Source organism: Lepisma saccharinum, chromosome 14 (genome assembly GCF_977018435.1).
Source record: "Lepisma saccharinum chromosome 14, izLepSacc3.1, whole genome shotgun sequence".
Taxonomy (NCBI): Eukaryota; Metazoa; Arthropoda; class Insecta; order Zygentoma; family Lepismatidae; genus Lepisma; species Lepisma saccharinum.
Genome location: NC_139242.1, coordinates 59,437,719 through 59,461,767, shown reverse-complemented (window position 1 = coordinate 59,461,767; position 24,049 = coordinate 59,437,719). Strand labels below are relative to the sequence as shown.

Below are 24,049 nucleotides of genomic sequence, written 5' to 3'. Positions count from 1 at the left end.
GTTCTTCCTGTGAAAGCATTCCAACAGAGGTGCTAAAAACATTCATTTTAACTAGGGTCGGCAATTGTATATTACTATTAGTAGCTCTGTTCGTTGATGATGCCTGGCATCCAGTTTAGAACTATGAAACAATTTGTGACTGGGAACGAATAGTTTGAGTAAACTGTTGTTAGATGTCGCTAGCATCACAGATCAGATGAAGGATGCAGAATATGTCATATAAACAAACTTAACCCCATGGTTTACCACCAAGGGGCCCAAATAAGGTGAAAACACATCTACTTATGCATGAATCAACCAGTTATAGCGCACAAAAGGTGTCCAAAAGGAAAGAAAAAAATTGGGGATGTGGGACTTTATTGTGATAAACTATAGGATAATTTTCAACTAAGCACAATTGTGTGTGGATAGCAGAGAATTTTTTTTTTGTTTTTGTGCTTCTATCAAACCAGCCCTATTTCCATATGGTTTATCTCTCAAATTTCTATGCAGTACATCTCTTTGTGCCAAATTATAAGATAATATAGAGCTCCACATATGGAGATACGAGGGTTGCTGGAAAAGTTTCTGCAAACTACTACCAACAGTGGTGCTAGTATTCTGCTGTTATAAAAATCGGAAGAATAGACCTTTTTTTCTGTTCAAATTGTCTTTGATTGTTTGTTTAAGCCTATTCATTTATTTTTCACAGCAGTTTCGTGTGAGAAATGGAAATTTCTCATGAACACTTTCGGGCAGTGATTTTGTATGTTTTCAAATGTAGTTTAACACCGAAACAATACATCGAGCGACTTCATTTGGCTTTTGGGGATGAAGCACCATCCAATAGGACTGTGTACAATTGGTTTTCCAAATTCCAGTGTGGTTGCACATTTCTCAGTGATGAATTTCATGAAGGTCGTCCATCCACGTCTTGTTGCCACTAATGTTGATGCTGTGCGTGAAATGATTGAGAGAGATCGGCATGTGACATACCGTGAGATTCAGGCATCCTTGAACATTGACATGAAAGCAATACATACGATTTTGCATGGTCATCTGAACGTACGGAAACTTTCAAGCCGTTGGATCCCACACAACTTGACCGAAGCTCAAAAACAGGCTCTTGTAAATTGGTGTAAAGAAATGCTCAAAAAATTCAATCGAGGCAAGTCAAATTTGGTGTACTACATCATTACAGGGGACGAAACTTGGATCTATTCATACGAACCCGAAACTAAATAGCAATCCACTGTTTGGGTGTTTCAAAGTGAGACGAAACCAACAAAAGTTGTTCATTCGAGGAGTGTTGCTTGTATCAGCTTCAGAGTGGAAAGAATGCTTTCAAAATTGGTTTGAGCATATGCATAAGTGTATCGATCTTAAGGGTGAATACTTTGCAAAACAATAAAGCCATTCCCAGAATTTCACATGTCTTTTTTCATAACGATTGCAGACACTTTTCCAGTAGCCCTCGTACTAGGCACTATCAGTGTTTCAGAAGTGACAACCCCCCCCCCCCCATAATAGTATTGCTTCCTGAAAAAAAAAAAAAAAAAAACACTCCTTCAGGTTCATGCTATCATGTTCCTAGGCCTCCCCGATGGCGCAGGGGTAGGTAGCATCGTCACATTGTAATCAAGGGGTCCCAGGTTCGATACCCGGTGGAGGCACATAGTGTTTGGATCCCACTTTAAACTGTAGGTCCAGTCCGGATTTGCCTTACTGTGCATAAAGTGGACTTGAAACACCAACCCAACTCAACAAGCTATCATGTTCCTGCAATGACCATAATTAATATAAATTACTTTGAATGAAATGGAATTACGTGTGAAATTCTGTATATAAATTTAGGTTGACTCATTTTCCAGGGGGATCACGCCCCTCTCATCCAGACGTCTATGGCAAGAGAGAATGTTAGGAACATTCTCCCTAGTGGCATGCCTAGTATTTTTGAAAGGGGTAGTAATGTATACTTTTTTTTAGTCAGCTGTCATTTCGCCATGATTTCCTGCCTTTGATGTTCTTTTATAAGTACTGGGCCAAAGGATGCTATTACTCCCACCAACCTGCCCTTGGGCATGCCACTGTTTCCGCTCTCCCCCATGATTTCAGTTGGTTTGTGATACATATTTACCTCAATGGCTATTTACATGTAATTAACAGTGAAATGTGTGTGTGTGTGTGTGTGTGTGTACATATATGTATAGGTAAGCAAATAAATTTACATATTGAAACAATGCTTGAATTGTGAAATTCCTCAAATTCATCATTCATTATTTAACCAATTATGTACAAAATATCATAAGAGAGCACACTCATCTTCATTATAAATGCATGCATGATGAATACCGGTTTAAAAAGAACTGTGTATACGAGGTTAGGTTAGAAAAAAACTGGATTGATGTTGCTGTCGACAAACGGCAAGTGCGTCAAGGTCTAGCGGTGCATGAGTGTATAACATCCTGCCTATCGACTGTGTGATTGCCCAGGGTGCAAGGCACTCAGTTCGGGAAGCTTGTGGATGAAGTGAACCGTACATCTATGCTCCGTTGGAAAAATGTTAAGTGTGAAAGTGGAACAGCGTATCAATGTGAAGTTTCTTATGAAACTTGGAAAATCTGCCACAGAAACTTGTGGTTTGTTGAAGAAAGTGTACGGAGATGAGTGTTTATCACGCACGCAAGTATTTGAGTGGTTTCAAAGGTTTAAAGAGGGACGAGAAGTGATCATGGACGGCCTTGCACGTCAAAAACTGAATCAAACATTGCGAATGTCGATGAATTGATTCGAAAAGATCGTCGCTTGAGTATTCGAGCTATTGCTGAATTCACAGGAATTGACAGAGAGAGAGTATGTCAGATTTTACACGAAAGTTTCAACATGAACAAAGTGTGTTCAAATTTGGTGCCACAAAACCTGACAGTGGAACAAAAGGACACTCGAGTGAACATTTGTGGTGACATTTTAACAAACATTGGAACAGACCCTACATTCTTAGAGAGAGTCATAACCTGTGACGAATCGTGGTTTTTCACCTACGATCCTGATGCTATCATGTTGATGCTATCATGTTCCTAGGCCTCCCCGATGGCGCAGACCCTAAGAATGTAGGGTCTGTTTCAATGTTTGTTAAAATGTCACCACAAATGTTCACTCAGACCTGATTAGCCTTTCTGTGCATAAAGTGGACTTAAAACAACAATTCAATCAATCAATCGCATGGAGCAGTGTATTGATAGTGCATGGGGAGTACTTTGAAGGGGATAATGTTCGTATTGTACAAAATAACCAATAAAAGGTTTTGTAGCAATAGTCTGTTTTTTTTCTAGCCACACCTCGTATATACACCATCTATCCTCTCCACTCTGATCCTCTTCTAAATGTTCATCCTTCCTGTCCTTCCCCCACAAAGAATTATTGCGCACATCACACGCCCTACCATTCTAATTTCTTCTGTAGTAACAGTAATGTCTACCCACCAAGCTCCATATACCCTCTTCTAGGGGTGTACGGAGTCCTAAATGCTGGTATTGACATCGCCAATCTCAGGAACTAATTCCCGATTTTTTGAAGGGGGGGTATGTATACATTTTTTTAGTGACAGCCCTCATTTTAGCATATTTTCCCTGCCTCTGATGTTAATTTTTAGAAATACTGTGCCAAGGAGAGGGGGTCAGGCATGTAATCAAGGGGGAGGGCTAAAGATCCCTGAAATCCTACAAATAACTAATATAAATAGTGTTTAATGGTAACTAATTTTACCTCCTTAGCAGGATTAAACATTAGATCAAAAAAGTTTAGTGTATCAGGTTAAATTTTTATATTCTATCATTTCATTTAATGTAAATAATAAATGGATGAATAGCTCTCAAAATTTATAGTTTTCTTTGTGAGAGGTCACAAGATATAAACTTTATGAGTAAAACTTACCACTAACTTCTGTTTTAAACGGAATGTGTAACTATGATTTTCAGTACACTAACTCTATAAAATGTAAGAAAAATAATGGACAACACTTTTGTTGGATATTCACTCATATGGTGGATCGAGTAGCAATGTGTCTCTATTTATATAATAATAATAAAAAATTTGGAGTAAAATTGGTTTAATAACTTATAATAGTTATTGTAAAATGACAATTATAACCTTGGTAATAATTATTTATCAGGGCCGGATTGAGACTAAATTGGGCCTGATGCTGCAAATACCGTCTATTTTTTCTGTACAACTAACTTTCAAGGTGAAAAATTGACTACGTCGCACTTACTGAACAATAATAAAGGGGCAACAGTCGCCTAGATATTGCAAAATATGCAGCTAAATTAATAAGTAAACTGTTTAATGTAAAATTGATAGCATTAACTTGAAATCTTCGGTGAACAATAAACACAACGAATAGTTACGTCACAGCACAAAGAATAATAAATAGTAACTGTATAGTAAGTAACGCTGTGTCTAGGCGTCCGAAATTGGGGCTCAAAAATTTCATTCTAAGATTTATTATTTTCAGGTGAATATAGCAAAAGAAAACTGCTTTCGGAAAATTCTCGTCTGTTTTCATGTGGGTCTATTTCAGGAATGGGCCTAATGCTGCAGCATTAATAGCACCCATTTTAATCTGTCACTGGCCTGGAGGGGGCTATAACCCCCACGAACACCCTTGGACACAACACTGATTAAAACTGCTCAATTCTCGAAGCTTTCTGTTATAAAAATGTGGGATATATATATATCTGTACACCACAGTTTTCATTCCAGAATAGAAAAAATCCAGCCAGTAATGGCACCATAGAAGGAAATGAGTGTGGAGAGCAGGGATATTTTGTGGAATACAGTCTCATAATTACCATACAAAAATGCATATTTTTGTTTATAGAGCATTTATTTATCTAGTTTTCTTAATGCTGCAGGTAAGACAGTGACCAGGTGTTTTTGCCTCACTTGCTCTTTCCTGGCACCCTGCCCTCACTTCTGCAGAAAGAAGTAGCCCATTGATTCGAGGTTTTCTCAGTGTCAGGAAATTCTGAACCTTTGTCACCAAAAATGTATACCTTCTCATACCCCTACATGGCTAGGATTTTCGTTGGGGGAATGCAATGGTAAGGTGGGGTTTAGGTTTTTCTTGTTAGAGCTACCTGCATCTGATTTTAAAAAATAAAAATATTGCACCAAAGGAGACTATGCAAGGAAGATCTTTTTCAAAGAGGGGATCAAACAAAGCATATTTCTCTCCGTCAGTGGCGGCGAATGGGTTCCAAAACTGGGGACAGCAAGGACACTTTACTTTCCCTTGCTAGATAAGGTTTAGCTTAGTGTCGAGGCAAATAGTGGGGGGGGGGGAGGCAACTGCCCACGCCCTCGTAATCGCCGCCAATGCTCCCCATAAAAGAGTCACCTCCCTGTAAAACACTCCAGTTTGAAGTTACCATGTTTCTGCAACTCATTTTTAATAAACATAAATTACTGTGACTAGGAGCCGCAGTGATGTAGTCGGTTGGGCATCTTTTAGGGGCGTGCAGAATCCTGATTGTTACGTGGAAGGCCTCTGGGTTCGATTCCCAGGGTGTGTGATCTATGGTAGGAATTCTTCCAGCCTTGTTCCCGCAAAAGGCGTCTCTGGGGGTCACCTAGCCTCAATCAAAGGGGTACCTGGAGGGCAAAGGCGTCCGGAGCATAGTGCTGACCACATCACCTCCAAAATGGCCGAGATCGTTAGAATATGTGGTGCCCTATCCCCACATGCGCCTCACGGCATGGTGCAAAATGAACGGGAACTTTACCTTTTTACCTTACTGTGATTGAAGTGAAATTATGCGTGTAATACAGTAGCGTACGCAAGGGGGGTTGCCGGGTTTAACCCCCCCCCCCCTTGAGCTTTTGAAAAATTATGGAAAATGCTGTAGATAAAAATTAAAAATGGCTAATTTATTACAGTCAAAGATCTGCGACAGTAATAATAATAATAATTTGAATTATTATTCCCATGCAGCATGAATAAAAACACAACATTCCAAACACAATGTAAGGGGGCGCAAAGTTCAATTTGGAATTTTCTTGCAAAAAGTCGCACAGTGACTCTCGCAAGCATTGTGAAAATTCCTTGCTTCATCTCAGTTCTGCCGACCTTATTGTAAAACTTTCTTCCTGGTACTGATTTCACATCCCCTTGTGAACTCTCAAGTGATGCTAAGTCTACATCCACATAATTAAATACTGTTGAAGAAGTGCTTTGTGAATCACCTAGAAGTGATAAATGTCTTGGAATGTCTATAAAATTACTTTTGAACGAAAACATAGACTCAGTGGAATTTCGCAACATGTATTCTCGCACCTCATCATCCTGGGTTAGATTCATAAATGTAAATTTCCCTGCGCATATAGCACCGTGCCATGAAGGCACACGTAGTGGTGTAGTGGGCCCCACACATTCTCGATCTAGACCATTTTGCAAGTGATGTGATCAGCACCATGCTCCAGCAACCTTTATCCCCCAGGGTTGCTCTCAGGTGCCTATTGATATGAGGCTGGTGCGGAGACAAGGCTGGATAAATTCTAACCAATTCCGGGAATCGAACACGGATCTCCTGTCAGACTAGACCACTGTGGCTCCTTGGATGAGTTTCATATTTTGATTATTTCAATAAATTTAAAATATTTGCTTGTTTTTATGGATTTTCTTCACACTTAAAATGTCTCACCTATTATATACAAATAACCGTTGACTAGACAATTATTTCGTAACATAGAAACAAAAAAAAAGTAATTTTGTTCTATTGCTTTCATAAATAGATATATTTATGTAGATCTCTATTACTTACTAATAGTAGTGATATAAGTAGTAACAGCAGCTGCATTAGTAGTAATTAAACTAATTATTTATTAATTAATTAATTAAAGTATAATAAAACAATGTTAATGTGAATTTGTAGAAAGTTTTCGAAATAACACCCCCCTTGATGAAATCCTGCGTACGCTACTGGTGTAATATATATACCAGGTGTATAAGCTTAAATCTGCTGTTTTGTAGTCAGAAAAACACATGGTTTGTTCATAGAAAGCAACAAGAAATTTATTCAAAGTACTTGCCCTCACGAGCTACACATTTTGCCCACCTCTCGGGCAATTTGTGGATATCACGCCAAAAAAGTCCTTCTCTTTCGAGACAAACCACTCATCAAGCCATTTTCAGACGTCTGCATACGAATCGAAGTGCTGCTCAGCGAGGGTGTGGCCCATCGACGAAAACATATGGTAGTCGGAAGGGGCCAGGTCTGGTGAATAGGCGGGATGGGGTAGCACCTCCCAGTTGCGTGTCTCCAAGTAGTTTTGGACCAGTCTTGATGTGTGCGATGGGGCGTTATCATGGAGGAAAATCAGCTTGTCATGCCTTTGTTGATAATCGGGCCTTTTGTGACACAGAACACGGTGCAATTTGATCAGTTGTTGGTGGTAGCGGTGGGCAGTGACAGTTTCACCAGGTTTCAACAGCTCAAAGTAGGCGATACCCTGTTGATCCCACCAAACACACAGCATCATCTTCCGGCCGAAGCGATTTGGTCTCGAGGAAGATGTTGATGGTTGGCCGGGATCAACCCACGATTTCTTGTGTTTAGGATTCTCGAAATATATCCACTTTTCATCGACAGTCACAATCCGATGCAGGAAAGACTTTCTTTTTGTCTAGCAAGCAAGATTTCGCATGTGTTTTGGCGTCTCTCCAGCTGCCGATCGATCAATTCATGCGGCACCCATTTTCCGAACTTTTGAACCTTTCCCATGGCACATAGATGCATGGAAATGGCTGCTTGAGTAACACCCAATTGCTCGGCAAACATCTTTTGCATTTGGGTATCGTCCTCGTCCAAAAGAGCCTGCAATTGATGGTCCTCAACCTTCCTGGGCCGATTTTCACGCTTCTTGTTGCTCAGGTCAAAATTGCAGTCTTTGAACTGACAAAACCAATCCCTGCACGTTGTTTCCAATACATCGCTGTCACCATAGGCCTCCACAAGCATTCGATGCGATTCGGCAGCCGATTTCTTCAATTGGAAGCAGAAAAGCAGAGCTTCCCGCATATGCTCTTTTTCTGACACAAAACTAGACATGCTTACCACAGGAACACTGTCTGTTGTTGTCTGCACATGCTGACGATGTGCACTGATTCGTGTTGGCAGATGTCCAACTCATACAAACACCAGGTATGGCGGGCCCATGGTAGCTTCATACGCTCACTAACGCCATCTATGAGCAAACAGCAGATTTAAGCTTATACACCTGGTATAAAGTTTGATATTTATCTCCCACGAAAGGACTGTGCTCCCTCTCCCCCTTCTGGACATCCAAATTCTGGTACGTCCGGCATTTCGCTGATATCAGCTGACATAAACAGTAAACAGTTGTTGAACTAGGCGGCTGTAGATGAACCAGTTTAACACTTCCAACTTACAGCCAATCAGCATCCAAATCCGAAAAATTCTGAACTTCCGGTGCATTTCTTTCGAGATGATTCTGGCATGTTCTGGAAGGAACTCGAAGTGACGTCGTGGTTATATAGGATCCGACCAATAGGCGTCGTACCGGTCTCACTTCACGCAAGAAAGAGCAGCGTGCAACAAGGAACAGAACGATTGCTTTGATAGTAGTCTACTTTTTTAATACCAAAGTATTGTGAAGAATCGTATTAGCCAGCAAAGGTAAGTTCTTAAAAATTATATCATAAAATAATTATACGTCTTTTTATCGAAAACAATGTTCTTAACATACATAACTAAACACACCGCGTGCACCACGAGCGAGAATTCTGCAATTAGTCTGCTAAGGCTAACCACAGAATTAATAATACAGTATGTAATGCAGTATAATTGTGGCAAGTAAATGTAAATATTTTTTAGTGTAATGTAATTTATTTCGTTTGGAACTCCTGAACACGTATCTTGTTAAGTTCCTTTGTGTTAATATCTAGGTAAAGACTGAAACAGAGATGAAACAGAGATGAAGTAACAGTCGCAACGACTCGGAACTTTTGGATTATCAGTGCTTTTGTGAATTTTTAGAAAAACATGTAATGCTCAGGTTTTTTTTTTATTTCAACGCCGAATCTGTTTATCGAATTGCAAAGTTGGTAGATTTATTTTTCTGGAAATTCACACAGTTTTTGCTAAACTTAACCATTGTTCAGTGGTATTCATTCTTGACACCGCGTGTTTCAATTGCAGATGCCAGAAGACGCCCAAATGCAAGAGGGAGAAGGAGATGTGGAAACCTTCGCCTTCCAGGCCGAGATTGCACAGTTGATGTCTCTGATCATCAACACATTCTACTCGAACAAAGAGATATTTCTGCGAGAACTGATCTCAAACTCGTCTGATGTAAGTGGCAGTTTAGATATTTTTTTTGGTACTTTATCAAAGTTAAAGAAACTTTGGTATGACTTGAGATGACCGGATTCCCCCTCCGATTTTCTTCATATTTGACATAATCACTAATTGAGGCCTTCTAATCACGAATCGTAAGTTAAAATTTGTCTGTCATGTCTAGAAATTGCGAACCATTGGCACGTGGCTAGGTTAGGCAAACAGTTAAAATTTTGTCGTAGTATCAGGATCTAGAAATTGGAAATAATTGTGAACCATTGATGATAGCCCCACGAACCATTGGCACGTGGTTAGGTTAGGTAAACATAGTTAAAATTTCATGTCGTGGTAGTATCAGGATCTAGAAATTGGAAATAATTGCGAACCATTGGTGCATGGTTAGGTTAGGCAAACATAGTTAAAATTTGGTGTTGTGGTAGTATCAGGAATACTCTGTATATATATTTGGTTGTGAAACAAAAAAATTGCGAAAAACGACAGTTTCCGTTCCGGAAAATAAGGCCTTATTTTAGCTTATTTTGCAATTTCTAGGAGTTTTCGACAAATTTTAACTTCAGATTCGTGATTAGGAGTCTTCAATTAGTGATTTTGTCAAATATGAAGAAAATCAGAGCGGTCCGGTCATCTCAAGTCGTTCCGAACTTGAAGTGTGGCAACTTTGTACTATTTCACTCCACAACAGGAGTGTCCATGCTGGGGGGTTTCCCACTGTACCCCCTCGAAAAAATTACATCTAATTCTTTTTTAATAGACAGATTTCAATGTTTTATGTAATGTAAAAGTGGTTCCAGCGTTAGGAAAATACAAACAACTGAGATATTTGATCCCAAAGAATGGCCCACGTAAGTTAAAAACCTGCAATTTTGGAGGACTTTCGCAGCTTTTTGTATTTTCTCCCCGTAGAATCCTGCACAACAAGAAATAACCACTTTTGGGCATGAGTTTACAATACCGGACCAATCTCCAATTTCTATGAAATTTCGCATACTTCCTAATTGAGACGACGAATCTGCATCTAATAATTGACGGTCAAGCATGGAAATTGTAAAATAACGTGTAGAAGATTTAGAATAACCTTGAAAAACCTTTGACAACCATGTTTTTTTGCATTTCTTGTCGCACAACGGTTTTCCTACCTTGTGTTCAGACGTCAGACGAGGAATGCCTACAAGGTGAGGTCTGTTAGGTTAGGTTCCATTAGCATAAATACAACAAAAAAATATTTACGCTAAGAGAACTAAATACACCAAAATTTAAAAGCTTTCTGCCTTGACATCAGAACACAAGGTTGGTCAAGTGTTGTGCGATAAGTGAGACCCAATTCTTTACGCTGTATCCAGCGTTGCCATGCTGTTGCGTTCTCAGTTACATTGTGTTCAAGGAATGCCTATGAGGGTAGGTTAGGTTCCATTGGAATAAGTACAATGAAAAATTACTACTTACAAATGTGGACTCGATCGATTAGGTAAGTTTGGCAATGGTGTATTGCACGCTGATTTTTTCATGTTGGGAAAATTGCATCTTCCGTGGACCTGCTGTTCTTACGGTATGGTTAAGTGAAGTTAGGTAAAAAAAAAGGTAAAGTGCTCCCCTGTGCTTAGCACCACGCCATGATTTTTGTATAGGGGGTGTGGGGGTAACGCCCCACACTAGGAAAACAGGTTATTTTGTTTTTCTCTACATTTCCGTACTTGACCACCAATTATTAAATTCTGATTCGTGATTAGGAGAGTGATCCAGTATTGTAAACTCGTTCCCACTTTAGATGTATTAAACTTTAATTTTGTGCAAAGCGACAACATTATGCCGTTTTTCCCATTATGTACCTGCAGATGGCACGAGCGTCAAGTCACACGGTCTTGCTAGTGTGTTCAAATGTGCCTTTTTTACACTTTTTTTTAACTATGCTTACCTAACCTTGCTGAAAATGGTCCGTGGGGCTATTGTGAATGGTGTTTGGGGCTATCCGTCAATGGTTTGTGATGACATAATGAACATGAAGGTAGGTATTTTTCTGTTAAGAAGGATGAAAATTGCATACCCAATCCAAATCGAGAAAACAAACGGTAAAAATTTACTATCCTTTGGACACCTCTATTTTTTTGGTTTCGTCAATTTTTGACATTGATACTTACGTATGTGCTTCGCGGAACATTCCTGAAGGTGTATTAACGTTGTTTTGATGAAATTAATTGCAATTTTTCACATTACCAGAACGTCTTTCTGGTAGGTGTTTTTCCTTGCCTGAGACACAATATTGCGAGTACATCTTCCTACATAATTGCGCGTCCGGCTTCTCTTTTGCCAAATTTTTGACATTCGAACTTACGTATCTGCTTCGCGGAACATTCCTGAACGTGTATTGACGTTGTTTTGATGAAAGTAAGAGCAATTTTTCACCTTACGACTACTTCCTCCTCCTACCTTTCTGTTTGCCTCACAACATGGCGTGGACACCTTCGTAAATAATAACGCGTAGGAATGACGCATCGGCCTTGTTTTTTCTCGATTTTCAATTGTTATACAGTGTTTCAACCTTCGGAACCCAAGAAATGCCCGTCGACAAACTTAATCAGATCTATTTCTTTTTAACTTTATTTTTCGCGTTCTGACACCAAATTTTAACTATGTATCCCAACCTAACTGAACTAACCTATCCATGCACCAATGGTTCGTGGGGCTATCTTTTTCACTATTGAAACCTTTGCGTGGCCCTACTAACCTATCCACGTGCCAATGGTTCGTGGGGCTATCTTTTTCACTATTGAAACCTTTGCGTGGCCCTACTAACCTATCCACGTGCCAATGGTTCGTGGGGCTATCTTTTTCACTATTGAAACCTTTGCGTGGCCCTACTAACCTATCCACGCGCCAATGGTTCGTGGGGCTATCTTTTTAATTATTGAAACCTTTGCGTGGCCCTACTAACCTATCCACGTGCCAATGGTTCGTGGGGCTATCTTTTTCACTATTGAAACCTTTGCGTGGCCCTACTAACCTATCCACGCGCCAATGGTTCGTGGGGCTATCTTTTTAACATTGAAACCTTTGCGTAGCCCTACTAACCTATCCACGTGCCAATGGTTCGTGGGGCTAGCGCCAATGGTTTGTCCACACCCGGCACAAAGTTTACAACACACCCACCACACGTCATTCTCCAAACCCTCGATCCACAGTTCTAACTCTCGTCGCAAACGCAGGCATTTCCAAACACTGGATACCAACAAAACACAATCACGACACGTCATGATAGTCGTCACGACGGTGTATGAAGGTGTACGAACTTCATGGTATACGCAGATGTACGCGCCAAACGCTATCTCCATCGGAGAATTAATTTTCAACGAACAACATGAATTTCAGCTCTGAAACATTCCCAAATCACACAAAACACCTTCCTGATGTTCGACAATGCTACAGGAACTAATTACGGTAAGTAGTTTCTTATGTAAAAATAAATAAATGTGTCCGAAGGATAGTAAATTAGTACCAAACAAACAAGACTCGTGATGATCCACAGCTGTGCGTGCCATATTGTATGTTCTGCAACGGAAGAAAGGAACCAAAAGAGTTACTCGTAATGTGAAAAATCATAATGGCACCTTCAACTATGTTCCGCGATACACAATTCGTAAGTACGAACCATGAGAAACATGAAATATCAGATTGTAATGTGTGTCCGATATAATGAACTGTTACCCCATTCCCGATAAGGTTATGCAAACATAGTTAAAAATTGGGGTTGTAATTTCCTTTTGTCGATTACGGACCCCCTTTTTGTTCGAATTTCTACACGTGACCCCCAATATTAAATGCAGATTCGTGATTAGGAGCCCAAAATCATTAAGTATGCAAGATATGAATGAAATCTGCGAATGGTCCGGTATTGTAAAATTACTCCGAAATAACTGCTACAAACGTAACCTAACTATGTAAAATTATAGCTGCTATTGTGGAAAGTCATTTTGGGTGCAATATTCACTTTTGCGAATACTTTATTTCACAATAACACATTTCCGAGAGCTAAAATAAACTGAAAACGTTCATAAATCATTCAAGATATTTCACTTTCTCTAGGGGGTACAAAGGGTCCACGGTACCCATGTTGGTATAAGGCACAAACCAGAAACTTACTCTGGAACATTCTATGTAATCAGCTAAAAAAAAACCAGATACCCACTCTTCAAGGAGCCTGAATTTTCAAATATTTCTAGATAGAATTTAATTAATATTGAGAGTTCCAAGATACACATAATAGTGTAAGTTTTCGAGGTGATGTTTTCTGTTTTTTGGCAAAACATTGAATATGCCCACATAATGCAATTTTCGAAGGGTGACAGCATTGACAAACTGCTATTTGTGGGTCTCTAAAAATTGGTTTCCATCAATCTTGTATATCACATTATATGTGCCAACCTTTATCTTTGGAGAATATATAGGGGAGTGACTAACTTCACCAGGTGGGAAATCTGGCTTTTGAGCCGTTTTCATCAGGTCTTAAACTGCTCAACTTGGCCTGTTACACGTGAATTTATTTTTGCAATTTTTTTTCTGTAAACCATGGAGTTGTAAAATTTTTGAATCTAATGTATCATGTGGTGTAGGGTTGAAAGGGTATTACGTACTTAAATGCATTCGTTGTTTGGTTATGTAGGTGAGGGATTAAAATTACTGTCGTAGATATTTGTCTGACAATGATCTTGACTTATTTTTCTGCATGCCATGGAGTTTGAAATAAATGCATCCAACACCTGATCATGTGATTTCTGGTCTTGACACTTTTTTGCTATTCTCTCACCACCTGTTGATAGAAAGTAGTCCTGTCATATATGTGTATGCCAGGGTGCCTTCCTGAAAGAATTGGAGGCAGCTTGTTGAAATCTGAAAATCATTGCCGTAAGTGCTTTCAGTACAAGAGTATATGAAGCTGGTTGTGAAGAGCCTCCACAGGAAAAGTCCAAGGTAATCCTGAAACACTGCTCAAATGAACTGCCCTTCCATACAAATTATATTTGTAAATGTGTATCTGTTAAGCTAGAGAAAATCATGGAACCAATAAAAGAGAAATGTTTTTGGTGTTTGAAAAGTTACCCAAATTCAACAACCTTTCTTCATTATTGCATTGGTTGGTTATTTTTAAGTTCATAATGGTATTTCACGAAAGTGTAACTAAATTGCGGAATATTGCAAGCTCTTATTGGAAGATAGTGATAGTTATCAGCACAATTTCCAATAAAACTGATGCACAGATAATGGAGGCCTAAGGGGGAAAAAAATTACTAGTATTGTACTGTTTCTGTGGTCAGGAGAAGTTATGCAGCTGCTGGAGAAATATATGTATGACATTTGTATTGAAGATTCTGTTAAGACCTTACCATTTCTTATGCACATAGTAATCTGTGGTCCTTCAGGTACAAACAGGTTTCCCTGCAGTCTGTTTGCCTGAAATTTTCCATTTGATGCATGTAAAGGGTGTCCCAATAAGAGACTGATTTAATGTGCTTAAGAAAATACTGAATATTAACAAAATGGCAAATATTTTTACAGTAAAACTGGTAAATGTTCCAAATTAAGAAAAATATTTTTTTAGCACTCACAATAAGGATGTTCTCAACAGACTGGCTAAATCGAGAGCATGGTGTTTTAAATGTCTGCTGTCAGACCTGTTTCCTCAAATTTCTTGACCAACTTGCGAACTGGTGCACATCCATGTCCAAGGATAAGCAAGGATAATTTTACTTTTTCACACTTCAACAATTGTGTTATCTATGTAATGGGGAGGAATTTTCTTTGTCCATGTGTTGCAGGAACTTCCAGCCAGCCTCATTCCCACAATGCTCAATTTAGGAATGGACACAGACTGATAAAGAAAAATAAGTTATTGAAGGGGAAAACTTTCGCAGAGTGGGTGTTTAACATCGAGAATACACCTCAATCCAACGTTAATTTGTTGATTAACACCACGTAAATAACGATCTCCCATTTTGGTATCTGAAAATGTGCAGGTTTCATAAAGCTTGTTTTGAGTTCATTTTATGGGGATGTGCTAATCAGGACTAGATATAAATTTTAAAGTGAAATCTAATTCCAAACCAAAGTGAAATCTAATTCCAAACCTGAATGATTCGATCGTGATGCTCTTTAGTGTGTCCTAGGATACACATTCGGTGCAAACAGATCGCAAGTTGTTTCCTTTACCAGGTGGATTACAATGTAAGTCAAGGAAGATTTTTAACTGCTCCCTGGAGTAGAGAAGGGGGATGAATATGAAGTTGGCTGAAGCAAAGAAAACATTACTTTTTCACAATGTATTTTACAACCGAACCAGAATGAGTGAAGTTTGTCTTGTGCCGAGAAAGGTTGTTCTCTCGCCCAAGAGATCTAATCTTACCAGATAATTCTGTAACATACAATGATTTAGTAAACCCATGTAAAATACAACATTCATTTTGTCTGATTATCTACAGACTTTTGCTGGCACCAGTGTGATTGCTGTCAAAATTAGTTTTGCTTGCAATAAATGACATTGTTTTTTGTAGGTCTATGTGCAAACTGGTTTCTCATGAGCTAGAATTGTAAGAATTTTGTGGAAGAGCAAAACTGCACAATTGTAAGAAAATAGTTTTCAAATAATTTTTTCGTGAAAATGTTTTCATGTTCTATTTTCCTTCCCACAACATGCATGCATCCTGTGTATAACAGGTGGTATAACTACACAGGATAAATGTTGTTGGGTCTCCTAGAAATCTTTGTCTGCGTAAGCTGTGTGCCCTCATTTTGTGTAGCATTTTTTATAGTTTATTTTAAACTTACAATGTAATTATGTAGTTTATACAAAGCTTATTTTGTGAGCCAATACAAAGTATAAAACATCAGTTATGGGTGTAATTTATTTACACCTGAAAAATGAGTGCCATCTTGAAAAGTTTGGATAATTCGAAGTTGACATTTTTTGGTCCCTCGAACTTTGTATTAACGAGATTTTCCTGTGGTTGGCAACATTTTGAAACTAAAAGGGCAGAGGTCCAAGGTTGAAGCTCTGAGTAATGGATGTATGGAGTATGATTTTCTCATCATCCTTGTCTTTGCAATGAACTCAATGGGTAGGAGAGGACAAAACATGTTAATCTGAAGCACCTTCCAGCACAAACAGAGCCTTGCTATAGTCTGTTCTCGTCTGGAATTTTCCATTCGATGTACGGACAAGGACAGCTAAGGCAGTGCAAATGGAAGGAGACTAACTTAAACATTCAATGTCTAATACTGATGCAGGACCTCTATCTTTATGTCCAGTTGTGTCAGTTGATTTGAGTGTGGAACACTAACAATATTATTATTCGGCATAATTAGGAACAAGCTGAAAGTAAGGTGCTACTCGAATTTTTGTCGATATTTCGACCATGCAACTGATTACAAAATTCCTGTTTCTTTATCTTGATACTTTTCTTCTGTTCAGTCGGAAACACTTACAATGGGTTAAATTAAGCTTTGGCAGGTCATGTCATGTGGATGCAACACCCCCCCCCCCCCCAGTTCAAAGTTACGTATGGAAGTTGGCGATCTTTTCAAGACGTATTTTTTTTAAAAAAAATCATGAAATACTTTAGAACCAAAACTAACTATCCAGAACTGTTCTGTGCATTAAATATAATTTGCTTATGCATATCTAAATTGTCATGAATAATTCCGTGAAGACTGTAGTAAAGAATGATTCCAGATTGAAGGTTATTTTACAATAAGATTGAGATAATAAGCTGAGTAAATTTGCCGTTGACAATGTGGCAGAGTGACATATTAACATATGGTCACTGCAGTGCTAAGAGGTTCCAAGGTTCAAACGCTGGGTGATGCATGTGGGTGAGTATCTTTGTGTTTGCCTATTTCATCATTCATCCTTCCTATTGCAATTAACCCAAGACAGAGAAATTGAACACCTTCCAGCACAAACAGAGCCTTGCTGCAGTCTGTTCTCATGTGGAATTTTCAATTTGACATACGGACAAATACAGCTAAGGCAGTGCAGATGGAAGGAGACTAATTTACACATTCATTGTCTGACGCTGATACAGGACCTCTATCTTTATGTCCAGTTGTATCAGTTGATTTGAGTGTGGAACACTGACTTGGAAAATGATGTGTTTGTTCGATACTTCGGAATGTGCTTCAAAGTTAGACCTAGTCTCCTTGCAATATTCGAGGCATCAAGAGTTGTGTAGAGCATGTGGGTGACCTTATTGAAGTGTTATAGGTTTTGCATTAAACAATAGAAAATCAGACCTCTGCACACTTATCTAGTGTGAAAATATTTATATTGTTAATATATATATATATATATATATATATATATATATATATGTGTGTGGGTGGGTGGGTGGGTGGGTGGTGCTGAGAGGCGACGTAAGGTTGTGAAATAGAGAAAACATCTACTTGTACCCTTGATTGTGTTGGAAAATTTGCATTGGGAATTATACTTGAATTTTATCATGGTCCTAGAGTGCCCATCCTGCTTTATCACATTTTCCACTTCTCTTTGTTAATCTGTGTTCTTAAAGCCAATCAAGGACTTGTAAATATCAACTATTTAGTGTCCCGCACTAAGCTAAAACTGAAGCTCAAGTTTAATGTTTGAATATTATTTGTACTAATTTTACTTTTGTATGGTAGGATCACTTTGTCATGGATTGGCCCCACTATAAATAGTTTGAAAAGGTGTTTTAACTCTCGCAGAAACCTGTAACATTTATTCTTAATTATAGGCACAGAGATGTCATGGTATTCTTGAATTTGTTTTGTTAGTATGAGAAAGTGGGTATTTAAATGATTTTTTAATGGTACCTATTAAGTACGGACACAATAGCCCCTACTATACTGGTGCCATATCAAATTGTAGTGCTTCATGAGTATGAATGGTTCAATCATCACCAATTGATGTATGTAACTAGGTTATTGCAATGTATTTTGTCTTTTGAAGAAAACTACATGTTTAAATTTCAAACAGGTGATAAAATCTTGTGTATTGATAGTGCCTATCTCGATAGGTAGTACAGATTCTCATTTCAAATAATAGTAGAGAATAGTATGGATTGTGAAGACCATTCTAAGACAATTTAATATACCCTTGTTGAGTACTGCAGGAAAAATGAGAGGATTCTGGGAGACAATGGAAATATCTCTGGAAAAATACAATAAGCATTTCGTGTGAGAATTCTGCTCCTATTAACAGGTGTGGAGTCGGATTCCTGTTGTACAGAAAGGAGCAGGGGTGTGTTTTAATGAATCAATGACAATTTTATGCTGGGATTGAAGATGGTCGACTTGGGATGTTGTTGATTTCCAAAAATACAGCACTCCGAATCTACCCATGTTCGTTTTCATGAAATATGGGCAGTCTGACCTCGAACTTTGACATTTTCTACAGGGGAGGAACAATTTTTTAAAGGTCTCAAAATTGTACAATAATCATTTCTCATGTCTACTTCAACATATAAAAAAATGAAGCCAATCAAAAAATACAACTATCCAAATATCCCTTTTTTGTTCGAATTTCAAAATAATGGCTCTTAATGCATGGCTCTTAATGCAATTTGAAAACAACAATTTTAGATTGATTTTATTTTTTTTATTTACATGGGTAGTGCCACTTTGCGTGGATGCCCCTAATTCACTTTGCCACTCATCAGAGAACGTGGGGTGGGAGAAAGTTCATAGCTTGTACCTCAATTGGCTTCCTACTTGTAAAGCTTAGATGAACTCTTGGAACTTGTAATAATTGTTGTATGAGCAAGTTAGGCCAGAATAGCCTTACTTACCTTAACCATATCATTTTGTTTCAGGCTTTGGACAAAATCCGCTATGAATCTCTCACGGATCCCTCTAAGCTGGAGAATGGGAAGGAACTGTACATCAAGATCATCCCCAACAAGAATGATAGGACCCTTACAATCATTGATACGTAAGTTCCTTTAGAATTGAATTATGTAGATATATTACTTGGGTGTTGAAATCTAGAGTGAAAGTGCACAAATCAGTGGTTCTCAACCTTTGAGAGACCGCAGCCCAGTAATTTTTTTGTAATTAATAACTTGTATCTAAGTTTGTTGTCAAACATAATTAGATTTAAATTAATGTGAAGCACTGGCTGTAATGTTACCTCAGGCCACCATTGAATTTGGTTAGTTGTGATTTTCAGTGACATCTTGCATTTGAACACCAAAAAATACCAGTTAATCACAGTATTTCCTCTAAATGAACGTTTGTTGATGAAAATTGATGCACAAACTAAAATGGCGAGAATTCAAGAGAACCTCTCATGACCTGATATATTTGGGCTGCCCTGTAGGCATTTTTTCCCATTCTCAGGTTGCCAGTACTGTACCTGTTTTGTGTTTATATTTCTGATGGTGCCATATGCAGGGTGTTAGTGAAAAGACACAAGTCATAAACTGATTGTTTTCATCTAATTCAGAATTTCAGACTTAATTAAGTAAAACATTCAGTATAATTTTATATTGGACATATTGAACAATTCTAAACGGTGATGATTCAACATGTATATTATGCCTGTACTGTTTGCTATTGAAAAAAATGTTTTAAAAAACTGTGCTGTAAACTGCATTTTTGACTTTAAAGTGCTTTACCTGAACAGCCCAGCTATATCAACTGTATTCCTGTTACTTGATCATTCATTAATGTAGTAAAAATGAACATCAGCCTCTGTTCATTTTCTTCTGTTTTGTTGTGTGGACTATTGTGGCAGTTTTTAACTTCATGTTTTGTACTTGCATACAAACTATTGATCCGTTGCTCAGATCCTAAGATCCGATTCATGAGAAAAAGGAAATATCATATTGATTTGTAATATGGATCAACGATTTTGGAGTGGGTTGTCTATAAATGTAGCCAGCACTGTCTGCGTTCCAAGAACCACTGACCTGTGGTACATTGCAGTCTATTTTGCGACAGGCCTGCACCTTGGAACTATGGTACAATAAAGCGCAGAATATCAATGATTGTTTTGCCTTATTTTAAAATGTGGACTTAGTCCCTATTAGCCTGTTCATAAAAGTGGATAACGTGAAGGTACATATCTTTTCCATTTATTGTGTGAAGGTGCTCACAAATGTACAATTTCTGGTGGATGAGTTATCTAAACATTATTTCCAATCATAGCTGCAGTGGTCTAGTCTCAGATTTTTTTCCAACCTTGTGAAACCTAGTGCTAACCTTCTGTGAAAACCCTCTCTATTGCAAAAAATTGTTTGCAGTTTTCTGAAATTTTGTTTTCTGTGTGGCACTGAGACTCAATCCTCGGTACATAAAAAGAGAAATTTATTGAATTCAACCACATGGCAAGAATGTAGGATTAAATTTCATTATTAAGAGTTGTGATATCAGGCTTCCTAAATTCCTGTGAGAAGCAGTGAATGCTACATCAAGAACTCTTGGCAAATGATTCTAGAATCCAGGTGCAGCATTTGCAACGCACTGGCTTGTGTTGAACAAATTGCCAGGTTTGGAACAAATCATGTCCAACACTTGGGTCGTCCTACTTAATTTTTTTGAACCTGAGCCTTTGGATATATATGTGTGAATAAAGTTCAATACAGTGTCTTTGGAACAATTCCCACATCAGCCTATCCGTGCGTTCTTCTGACATTTTAGGAAATAGTTGAACCAAGATGACAACAGCATCTTTACTACATACTTGTAGACCAGCATATCTTTCATGAACAGAAAACTGGCTATTTTATGATTGGGGGGGGGGGGGGGCTGTATTTAAGAATCATAAAATTGCACCTGTCCTTAGATAAACCTAATATTAGTCTACTCAAGGCATTGTCCTGGGGAAAGTTGGGACATAGCTGCGGAACAAGGGACACAGTTACTCCCACAAGTTTGGGAACAGCCATGATTAATATACTTGTTAATTATTTGTTACATTCTCCAGAAACCTAATGCTCCGCCATTTTTTCTCTAGTGGTATTGGCATGACTAAGGCTGACCTTGTCAACAACCTGGGTACCATTGCAAAATCTGGAACCAAGGCCTTCATGGAAGCCCTTCAAGCTGGAGCAGACATCTCTATGATTGGCCAGTTTGGTGTTGGTTTCTACTCTGCTTATCTCGTGGCCGATAGGGTGATGGTAACTTCGAAGCACAACGATGACGAGCAGTACACTTGGGAATCCTCGGCCGGGGGGTCCTTCACGGTGAGACACGACCATGGTGAGCCACTGGGTCGTGGCACAAAAATTGTTCTGTACGTCAAAGAGGACCAGACGGAGTACCTCGAAGAACGCAAGGTCAAGGATGTGGTGAAGAAGCACTCGCAGTTTATTGGATACCCCATCAAGTTGCTCGTCGAGAAGGAGAGAGACAAGGAAGTGAGCGATGACGAAGAGGAAGAGAAGAAAGAGGAAGCTGCCGGAGAGGAGGATCAGAAGCCAAAGATAGAGGATGTAGGTGAAGATGAAGAGGAGGATAAAGAGAAGGGGGAAAAGAAGAAAAAGAAGACTATCAAGGAGAAGTACACGGAGGATGAAGAACTGAACAAGACCAAACCCATCTGGACAAGAAATCCCGATGACATCAGCCAGGAGGAGTATGGAGAGTTCTACAAGTCTCTGACCAACGATTGGGAGGATCACTTGGCTGTGAAGCATTTCTCCGTTGAGGGCCAGCTAGAGTTCAGGGCTCTCCTCTTCGTCCCCAGACGAGCACCGTTTGATCTCTTTGAAAATAAGAAGCGCAAGAATAACATCAAGCTGTACGTACGAAGAGTCTTCATTATGGACAATTGTGATGATCTCATCCCAGAGTACTTGAATTTCATAAAGGGTGTTGTTGACAGCGAGGATCTTCCGTTGAACATTTCCAGAGAAATGCTGCAGCAGAACAAAATTCTGAAGGTGATCCGCAAGAACTTGGTCAAAAAGTGTCTTGAACTCTTTGAAGAAATCTCCGAAGACAAGGACAACTACAAGAAGTTCTACGAGCAGTTCAGCAAGAATTTGAAGCTGGGAATCCACGAGGACAGCCAAAACAGAAAGAAGATCTCAGACTTGCTCCGTTACCACACATCTGCCTCAGGTGACGAGATATGCTCTCTGAAGGACTACGTCGCTCGCATGAAGGAGAACCAGAAGCACATCTATTTCATCACCGGAGAAAGCAAGGATCAGGTTGCCAACTCTTCTTTTGTTGAAAGAGTTAAGAAGCGTGGATTCGAAGTTGTGTACATGGTGGAGCCTATCGACGAGTATGTGGTCCAGCAGATGAAGGAATACGATGGAAAGCAGCTTGTGTCTGTTACGAAGGAAGGTCTGGAGTTGCCAGAAGATGAAGACGAAAAGAAGTTACGGGAAGAAGCAAAGGCAAAGTTTGAAAACCTGTGCAAAGTGATGAAGGACATTCTTGACAAGAAGGTGGAGAAAGTTGTAGTCAGCAACAGATTGGTGGAGAGTCCATGCTGCATTGTAACGTCTCAGTATGGCTGGACGGCCAACATGGAGAGGATCATGAAGGCACAAGCACTGCGTGATTCCTCAACCATGGGCTACATGGCTGCGAAGAAGCATTTGGAAATTAACCCAGAACACCCAGTGATTGAAACATTGCGACAGAAGGCTGAAGCAGACAGGAACGATAAATCCGTAAAAGATCTAGTCATGCTGCTTTTCGAAACCTCCTTGCTCTCGTCTGGCTTCTCACTGGAAGATCCTCAGATTCACGCCGCTCGCATTTACCGTATGATTAAGCTGGGGTTGGGCATCGACGAAGATGACATTCCTGTAGAAGAAAAAGCCGAAGAAATGCCCCCACTCGAGGGAGACACGGAGGATGCATCACGAATGGAAGAAGTAGATTAAGGTTGTTCTGTATTTCTGTTCAGATAATTTGTATGTTTACTGTATTCTACGAATACTCAAATGTTTAGAAGATTTTGTACTTTGCTCACATGATTTTTTTACAAAGTTTCAGCCTTTTAAATTTTGTGTTTCTGCATTCCATCATCTGCATTTTCATGTGTTGCGACGTTTGTTGGTCCTTTGAGTTGTAATGCAAATGAGTAAGATCTAAATAGCATTTGACATCATGCAACATTTGTTTCATCCTGTGTTTAGAGTTGAAATGCAAATGAGTAAGGTCAAAATAGCATTTGGCATGAAAGTTTTGAATGTATGTTCCTTGTTCATTCAAATAAATTATTTAACTGTGAAATTTGTTTTTCTCCAGCTGTTCTTTTACTTTGTTTAGTCTCTGCATCCAAGCCATATTACAAGAGCCTTGTGCTGGCAGCTCCAGGGTGCCCTAATGGCTTGATGTATGCAATTTGCTGATAGGTGTTGTATATTTGAGCCAGCTGGGTACTGGTGCAACTTGAATTTACACTTCAATTAATATTGAGGGTTTTTATTTCACTACCGCATTCCTTTCATATTCTTTGTTGCAGGTTTCTTTCTTATAGGTTTATTATATTCTTGTTTTATTATTTGAAATTCTAAACATAGATTAACTGCAATCACAACAATTATTCAACAGTGGTGGCAAAGGTAAATTGTTTCACACATATATTCATAAATCCTGTGGATGTTGAGGTAAATTTGCAGGGAGACTTGGAGTGACTAGATGAATGAAATGTCTGAGATTACCCACTAGTTAAAACCAGCATATGCCACTCGTCTCAATGTAGC

General features: G+C 39.0%; 1 protein-coding gene across 1 annotated transcript; it reads left to right on the top strand.

Moving 5' to 3' along the window:
* The first annotated feature begins 8,520 nt into the window (after positions 1-8,520).
* On the top strand, positions 8,521-23,576 carry LOC145998931 (heat shock protein 83-like). The gene is made up of 4 exons (XM_083135727.1): positions 8,521-8,675; positions 9,198-9,350; positions 19,190-19,308; positions 21,334-23,576. The coding sequence occupies exons 2-4, from the start codon at positions 9,198-9,200 to the stop codon at positions 23,222-23,224; spliced, it is 2,163 nt and encodes a 720-aa protein (XP_082991853.1). The 5' UTR covers positions 8,521-8,675; the 3' UTR covers positions 23,225-23,576.
* Positions 23,577-24,049: the final 473 nt, after the last annotated feature.